At 37.4% G+C, this 8,876-nt stretch overlaps 1 protein-coding gene across 1 annotated transcript; it reads right to left on the reverse strand.

The window, feature by feature from the left end:
* Window positions 1-358: 358 nt before the first annotated feature.
* Window positions 359-5,454, reverse strand: LOC145156739 (protein PIN-LIKES 3-like). The gene is made up of 10 exons (XM_079076000.1): window positions 5,242-5,454; window positions 5,092-5,171; window positions 4,861-4,985; window positions 1,860-1,981; window positions 1,507-1,767; window positions 1,328-1,420; window positions 1,135-1,235; window positions 996-1,048; window positions 720-905; window positions 359-631 (listed from the first exon to the last, which is right to left on the reverse strand). Exons 1-10 carry the CDS (start codon window positions 5,374-5,376, stop codon window positions 507-509), a joined length of 1,281 nt encoding a protein of 426 aa, XP_078932126.1. The 5' UTR covers window positions 5,377-5,454; the 3' UTR covers window positions 359-506.
* Between the last annotated feature and the right edge of the window lie 3,422 nt (window positions 5,455-8,876).

Here is an 8,876-nt window from a genome sequence, read left to right on the forward strand (position 1 = left end):
GGTTTACCCGGACCACTCTCAACCCCGTATCAATCCGGAAATGGTCTATATGGGTTCGGTTTCGATGCAAAGGCTGGCATAAAAAAACCGGTACCAACAATTTCAGTACCAGTCTAGGATCAAGTTCATCCCTAGTTACTTCGCTAATTTGCGATGTATTTCACAAATTTTCCAGTTTAATTTTTTGATAGAAAGTTAAAAGCTTCGTGGACGTGACTTTCATGGCCATCTCTATAAATTGCTCTATGTTAATAGTATAGATAAATAAATCGATTTGGATTAGATAAAAATAAACTGGAGGGAAAGTGATATAGCTTCATAGCTTTACACAACACGCACTTTTGTCAAAAAAAAAAAAAAATCGAAATAATAGCTTTCATCGCTTTGCACAACACACATACTTTTATAAAGAAAACCAAAAGATAGGATATGTTTTCTTCTTGTTCCCAAGTTCATTCAGGATTTAGGATTAATCGTTCAAGAATGATCAAACATCGTAAGGTCGATCAAGAGACGAGCCACATGTAAAAGGCTGACCACCACGTGAGAGCGAACGTGGCCACAACGTAAGTCCATAGCATGATAATAGAACACTCGCTCTCCCCAACCTCAAACAAGTGTGTTATCGTACCTGCAAATTTCATCAGTTATTTTTCATGCATGGATTTATCCGTAAAATGATTGTTTTTCTTATAAATTAGGTAACATATTAATCATACTGATAGCCATAGCTGGTGGAAGTGAATATTGCATCAAAAGAACAAACTGATATAGCGAATCAGATCCCACAAATCCAACATGGTGTGCTGCTTTTACGATGCCAATGCCCACGAGTGGCAAAACTACATAACGAACCACTAGAATTCCTATAATGAGCCACAACCCTATGCCTGATTTCTTCAAACCTAAATACAAATGAAATCCATAAGGAAAAATTAATGTTCATTTTTAAACACTTTACGCAATTACATTATCAGTAAATATTATATATATACCCTTAAAAAGATTAGCTCCCACGATCAATGTCATGGCTGGAACTGTTGCCTGACTATTAGTTTGATCAAAAATTGAAAACCATGAATATTATGAGGTCAAAATTCGACATAAATTAAGTGGTTTATTAATTGTGGGTACCCAAGGAGAGATGCTGAACTGTCGATGACTCGAAGAGGAGCATTATCTCCGACCATTAGCTTTCTAATCGGAGATATCACCCCTATCAGAAGCCCAACGATCTAACAAAAAATTTTGGTAAGTGAAAACAAATCAATGGTGGTTGAGACTTATTGATCAATATAACTGTTCACAAAAAGGAACAGGATCATACGGTGGAAATGGTGGACGGTGTTAACCACATCTTCAGGTTGATTTTATCTATAAACACATCGAAGTGCTTCTTAATCTTTGTTAACACAGTCACCTGTTCAAATACAGCATTTCATCAAAACATAAAGTCAAGTAAAACCATATTAATTATCTTGAAGTTTCTTTTCTGAAAAATGCTACCTTTCTCCCTTCATCATCTTCATATACGGAGTTCTGTTCCTCCACTTCTGTAGATTCCTCATCAGGAGCTTCACAATCATCAAAATTCGAGCCACCAGAGTGTAGTAACGCCTCATTATAACTTTCCATAAACATATCTAAAGTTTTACCACTACAATCAACGATGATAGTGGACGCCTTTCCGATGTCTTTCCCACTCCCGTTTCCATATGACGCACGTATAATATTGTAAACATATGACCATATATAAACTGAACCAATCTGAAACCTCACAACAAGAAGTCATTTGCATCATATTTATTCCAAACAAAATCTAGGATCAATGTGTTCAAGATCAATTTCAAGAAGTTTACAGCCATAGAGAGTGAAACTAAAGCTTTCCCGTTAGTCGAGCAAGTTTGTTTATCCCCGAATGGACTGTTACTTTCTTCACAAACAGCAGGTATGATGATCAGAAGCAAGTTCCCAAGGTTTCCTATATGAACAAGTGTTAAGATTTATGGAGTCTTGAACAAATTGACAAGTTCCTAAGAATTCAAGGGCCATAAATGTAACATTACATTTAACAATTGAATTATTCAATTGTTGTCGGCAAACGTTTGAATTAAATATTCAAATGGTCGGTGGACAATTATTTAATATTTGTTGGACGGCTAATGTGAATGGCAAAATTTTCAAAGTCAATCTTTGCGGCAATCTTGTGCATATTGCGGCTCACAAATATACCTATATATATGCATGTATGTTTTGTATATTTTGTGTGCAAAAAAAAACTTGAGAGAACATTAAGTGTAGAGTGTCAAGCCAATTGTAATCTTGTGAGTTTTAATAAATTCTCTAGTTGCAGCCTGTGGATGTAGGATTTGCACCGAATCCGAACCACGTAAAATCCTTGTGTTCTTCTTGCTTTATTTTCGTGAGTTTGTGTGTGTGTGATAGTGTGTTTCCGCTGCGTGTACCCGGTCCGGTTCCTAACAACTGGTATCAGAGCCAGATTAGCGAGGTTTGGAGGGTACAATCATTTTTTTTTCACGCACGAGTGTACCTGATTTGTATCTTGTTTGTCGTAATGGCTGAAGACAAGGTTGTAATCGAAAAGTTCAACGGTTCTGATTTTAGCTGGTGGAAAATGCAATTAGAAGCATTGCTATGTCAGAAAGACTTGGACATGGTACTCGGAGACAAACCGAAGAAAATGGAAAAAGCTTTTGAAGATGCGTGGAACTCAAAGGACAAGAAAGCCAAGGCGGTTATTACATTGTCATTGACGAAGAGCGTTGCTTTCAACATCATGAATGAAACCACGGCGCGTGGTATGATGGAGGCTCTGTCAAATATGTATGAGAAACCATCGGCGACTAACAAGGTGTTCTTGATGAAGGAGTTGTTCACTACAAGGATGAATGAGGAAGGCTCAGTTACGGTTCACATTAATAATCTAAATTCAATTCTGTCCAGATTATCATATGTGGGAATTAAATTTGATAACGAGACTCAAGCATCACTGCTACTAGCTTCTCTACCTGATAGCTGGTCCGGAACAGTTACTGCTGTTACGAGTTCTGTGGGGACCAGTGGTATGACTTTTGAAGGGGTTAGAGATTTGGTTCTAGGCGAGGATATCAGACGCAAGAATCAAGGTGGATCTTCTTCTTCTGATTTATTAAATGTCGGAAGAGGTAGAGGGAATAGCAGGAGCAGTGGGAGTCGGGGAAAAAGTTCTTCTAGAACTAAGAAGAATGTGAAGTGCTAGAACTGCCAGGAGGTGGGACATGTTAAGAGTCAATGTCCAAAGAAAGAATTGAACATTGTCGGTGCTGAGAGTGTGTCTGAGGATGATGCATTGATACTCAGTATGGAAAGTTCTGTAGACTCTTGGGTCATGGATTCAGGGGCTTCGTTTCACGCCATGGACAACGGGGAAACGATGGTGAATCTAAAAAAAAGGAGATTTTGGAAAGGTACGGTTAGCAAATGACGAGATGCTTCAAGTAACGGGCATGGGAGATATTGATTTGGTTACTTCATTGGGAACTACATGGAGCCTGAAGGATGTCAGGGTGATTCCGGAGCTGAAGAAAAAATTGATTTATGTTGGTCAGCTGGATAAACAAGGACTGGAAGTAAGGTTTGGTGGTGGTAAATGGATGGTGGTCAATGGTAATTCGGTGATTGCTCAAGGTATGAAGCGTGGGTCATTGTATATGGTTGAGGTACCTGCTGAGGGAAGTATGACCATCCCGATTAAGCAAAACAAAATCTGGTTCGCTAAATCTACTGCTAAGAGAGTTCATTTTGCAAACATGAATTCTGGAGCCAAGGGGATGTTAGCTGAACGAGTCGGAAATTCTAAACCATTCAGGGGATTCTGTGACAGTGGGAGCACGGGGTGTGTTCCGGGTATAGTTACAAAGAGCCGTTGGGTTTTGAAGACTAAGACTGGAAAATTCTCTCTTGTTGGATGTTTGCAAAGATTGGAGAGTGTTAGTGGTCCTCGGTGTATCTCTGGATCTCGTGGAGTGTCCAAACCGGTTGAGACAGAGGATGAGTCGGTAGAGGGATTAGCCACGACTGAGTTGGAGCTAGTGGGAGCTTCAACTGGCCCTTCTAGTACTTGAAGATGAGGGGCGGCTGCAATTAGAGAAATGGGACTAAGTTTAGCTTGTTCTTAGGAACTGGAGGCTTGGAAGACTTGGTTGTTTTAAGATTACTAGAGTTGGATGACAGAGACGGACCATGTTGTTCAAGCCTCCAAGTGGGAGATTGTTAAGATTTATGGAGTCTTGAACAAATTGACAAGTTCCTAAGAATTCAAGGGCCATAAATGTAACATTACATTTAACAATTGAATTATTCAATTGTTGTCGGCAAACGTTTGAATTAAATATTCAAATGGTCGGTGGACAATTATTTAATATTTGTTGGACGGCTAATGTGAATGGCAAAATTTTCAAAGTCAATCTTTGCGGCAATCTTGTGCATATTGCGGCTCACAAATATACCTATATATATGCATGTATGTTTTGTATATTTTGTGTGCAAAAAAAAACTTGAGAGAACATTAAGTGTAGAGTGTCAAGCCAATTGTAATCTTGTGAGTTTTAATAAAATTCTCTAGTTGCAGCCTGTGGATGTAGGATTTGCACCGAATCCGAACCACGTAAAATCCTTGTGTTCTTCTTGCTTTATTTTCGTGAGTTTGTGTGTGTGTGATAGTGTGTTTCCGCTGCGTGTACCCGGTCCGGTTCCTAACAACAAGAGCGATTGATACACGACAAAAAGTAAAAAGAAACCTATTTTCTCTTCATAATAACTTTTAAAAGAAATGTATAGTATATATATAGTCGTACGTACCAGCAGAACATGAACCAATTACAAGACCATGCAAGTGTTGCGGGGTCCTAGTGATTTTAACCAGCACCCATCCAAGTGCTGATCCAATTATGAATGTGAGAAGAATATTAACTGGCATGAACCATCTATGTACATTCAATCATGTAGTTAGTTCATTATCAAAGGTGATCTTCGAGAACCCTCTTCAACCGAGTCTTGAAAGCGATTAAGTTAAGGGGGAACTGGACTTACAGAGATACTATGCTGCTGGCTGTGACTGTATCAGCGAGGCTACCACCCACAAGTGCTGGAATGAAGACATAGAACACAACCTGTTTAAAAAAAAGTTCGCCATTAGACCTGTTTTCTAAGGTAAGATTAGAATGGGAGACTGTGAGTTACGTTGTTGAGATGGTGACGAGCGGCGTCGCCCAAGATATTAACGCGGTCTATGGCGAGAAGTAGGCCGAGAGCAGTGATCAGAAGCGTCTTGAGTACTGGAATCAACGCCACAATAAATAAATCCAGAACTGCCATCGATGCCTCCAGTCTATTTTTGTATTTTTGTTTTCTAAAAATTACTCCCGAATAAAGAATAAAAAAGATCAAGCCATAACAGATTAATATTTTAAAGATTCTAGTTAAGGAACGGAATTGATAAAGACAAAATTGTGGAAGGAGGGTATGAACAGAGGAAAAAAGGTGTAGAAGAAAGTGGAAAGCGTATGGATTACTCTAGAACTCGTTGTCATTGGTGACAAAGGACCATGTGTGTATGTATAGGTAGGTTTAAGGTCCGTGTTAAAGCACGCTCATAAAGATAATTTGGGAATTCCTTATAATATGTCGAATAGATATAAAATGAAAAGAAGTCAATTTAATTGTTTAAGCCACATTGGTAGAATTATATATTGTGGTTTTAAAGCTACCTAAAATTACATCATACTATTGGTCAAACTGTAACACCGAAATTTTCAAAACAAATTTTTCATTTTAAACATAAAAATCACATATCATATTTCCCGAAATCTCAAGTATCAACATTAGTACAATTTATTTATCAAAATATGTTTATCACATAAACCAGGATCCTCCAAAATATATCTCCAAAGCGAGTGTGTGTACAATCAAGTTGGGGCCTTCTCGCGATCATCGGAAGTACCTGAAACACATAACACATAACACGGTAAGCATAAAGCTTAGTGAGTTTCCCAAAAATACCACATATAACTCATTAGCCATTCTATGCTATAACTCGATAAGACCCTCCAGTCAGTGTGTCTCAGTGGGACCCTCCGGTCCCAGCTCAGTAAGCTCATAGTAACAATATTCAACATAAACCACAAAGACATAATGCATAATGTCAAAGACACAGATAAACACAATAATAGCTCAATCACACAATATACCACTCGAGGCAAGTATAGTGAGAAGACTCACCTCGTAAGTAAGCTGAGTGAATGAATACTTTCGCACACAAATCACCTGTCTAGCCTCCTCCTAATCACATAAGATAAGTTTATCTAATTAAATCTTAATATTGCACATTTCGCTAAGTTATCTCTCTTTGTCTCTCTCTTGAAGTGGGAAAAGACCATTTTACCCCTCCATGGTTTCCCAAAGACAAGGTTGACTAATTATAAGCCAACAGAAGTCAAACTCGAGTCAACAGTCCATGTTGACCCTGTTGGATTAGTGTTTAAGTTCATAACTATATTTGGTATGTACTTGACCTGACTCGGCATGGTCCATTTGGGTTGCATGGCATCATGCATTTGGATAGACTAAAATGAGAGAAATAACACTTAAGGTTTATTAATATATTATAAGTTCTAATATATTAATAAGATTATTTAATTAGTATTGATCAAGAATTAATTTAAAATTAATTAAGTGATCAAAAAGGAGACTGATTAAATATATGGGTTGATTATGTAAATCATCCATACTTGTATAGTGGGGTAATGCTCCATGGATTGTCAAGTTGGGCTAAAACCAATAGGATGCTCCATGGATGCTCCATGGTGTTTTTGTACCCATGGATCATGGAAATGAAAGGCCATGACAATTAGGGTTTACATGGTGTAACCCTAATTGTGACAAACTATATAAGCATCTTATTCTTGACAAAATCGGCCACTATGTGTGTACGGTGAGGGCTAGCCGATTTCATGAAGTGTAGCATTTCTCTCAAGTTATTCCAAGTGTATTTTGATGTTGTGTGAACCATTTAAGGTGTCACACTTGGGGCACTCGGCTCTTAAGCATCAAGGAATCAAGCTACATAAAAAGGTATGTCTTCTAACTTGTTTTATTACCCAAGTATCAAAGATTGTATGCTAGATAGGGTAATACCTTGGAATATTCATATTTGCATGTATAATAGAGAAAACATAGATCCAAGATATGTAGGGTTGCATGTACACTTAGGAGTGTTAGAATGCTCAAAACCCAACAGTGGTATCAGAGCCAAGGCTTGTTTTCAATTATACTTGATGCAAAGTGCTGAAAAATGCTGAAAAAATCAATTTTCGGGCTGTCTGGGCACTGGACTCGTCGAGTCCACTAATGGACTCGCCAAGTCCATGAGGAAACTCATCCTACTCGTCGAGTAGGTTCATACACTCGACGAGTAGGACCCCCTGACAACATATTTTCGACTTTTAAGGCTGGAATTGGACTAGAATCATTACCCTAAGCTGTTCTTGAACCTATAAATCTGTTTTTGATGTGGTAATGTTCATTCTAATCCAATTTCAAAGATAATTGTCAATAGATTCATGTTTTGTATTAGTTTAGTGGTTAGGCTAATTACATGAAAAAGTTTGATTGAATTATCTTGTTCTTATGAGTTGCTTAGATTGATAGACTAGTTATGTGAAATTGTTGTTTTCAATCCAGATTAATCTAAGAGTTGGTTCTAAATTGTGTTTTTGTAACTTGTCCTCAAGTTATATGAAAAGTCACATTTAAGATTCATAAAACTCATAAATATTTCCATAGGTTATGAATAAAGAAAAGTCATATTCTTTTAATAGTTTAAAGTCTTCCATAACTTGTCCTCAAGTTATGGAACTTGAAGAGTTTTTTGAATTAAAACTACTTTAAACACATGAGTTATGGAATTGAATAGTTTTGAATAGTTTCAAAATTTGCCCTCAAGTTTTGGAATTTGTAAAGTTTTCCCTTATGACTACTTTAATTCCAAGTTAAGCCCTTAGAATTTTAAAAGTTAAAATTCAACCCTTATACTTTATAAGTATTATAAGTTAATAATACATATATATATATATATATATATATATATATATATATATATATATATATATATATGTATAAGAGCAAGTCAGTCTTACCGTTAGTAGGCCTCATTCACGAAGCCAGTCTATAAGGGGGGTATAAGGTTACTGCCTATAAAATGACAGTTTAATGGGTGTCCACTCTCACCCACCGCTTCCTTGACTGGTGGAGGGTCGTTAGCCGAACGGGTAGGACAAGGACTAGAATTCTCCCTTCATTAAAAGTATTAATGATAAATACTAAGTAACTAAACCTCTTATAAATTCCCAATCTTAGTTACTTAGGAAAATGTGAATTTGGTGCTAACCCATGAAATTACACTTTGCACTTTGCTTAAGTCGGTTAGTGGAGCGTGTGTGGTTAATCGGTACACTAGCTTGATTTAACAAGGTAGGCAAAGGGTAACTTAATGTTTATCATAGTATCAGTGGAGCGCGTGTGGTTAACCGACACATCGATTGAGGGGTAAATATTAAGGGTACCAAGTATATTTGCATGGTTATTCACACCTTGTTTTGTGATCCTCGGCATCCCAGTCACAAAATTTGAGAGGGCACAATCGAGATTGAAACATGCCATTGAACAGTTCAATGAATCTCAAAAGATCTAGGAGTTTCAAATCCAAGTAAAACCTAATTAAATTATTTCGTTTTCATGGTGGAAATTGGTGAATCGTCATTCGCCTACCTTCAAATATTTTATAGCTTGGATTACGGCATCCCTCTTCCAAGTTATAA

The sequence above is a fragment of the Lactuca virosa genome, chromosome 2 (assembly GCF_052849685.1).
Source record: "Lactuca virosa cultivar CGN04683 chromosome 2, Lactuca_virosa_CGN04683_v6, whole genome shotgun sequence".
Classification (NCBI taxonomy): domain Eukaryota; kingdom Viridiplantae; phylum Streptophyta; class Magnoliopsida; order Asterales; family Asteraceae; genus Lactuca; species Lactuca virosa.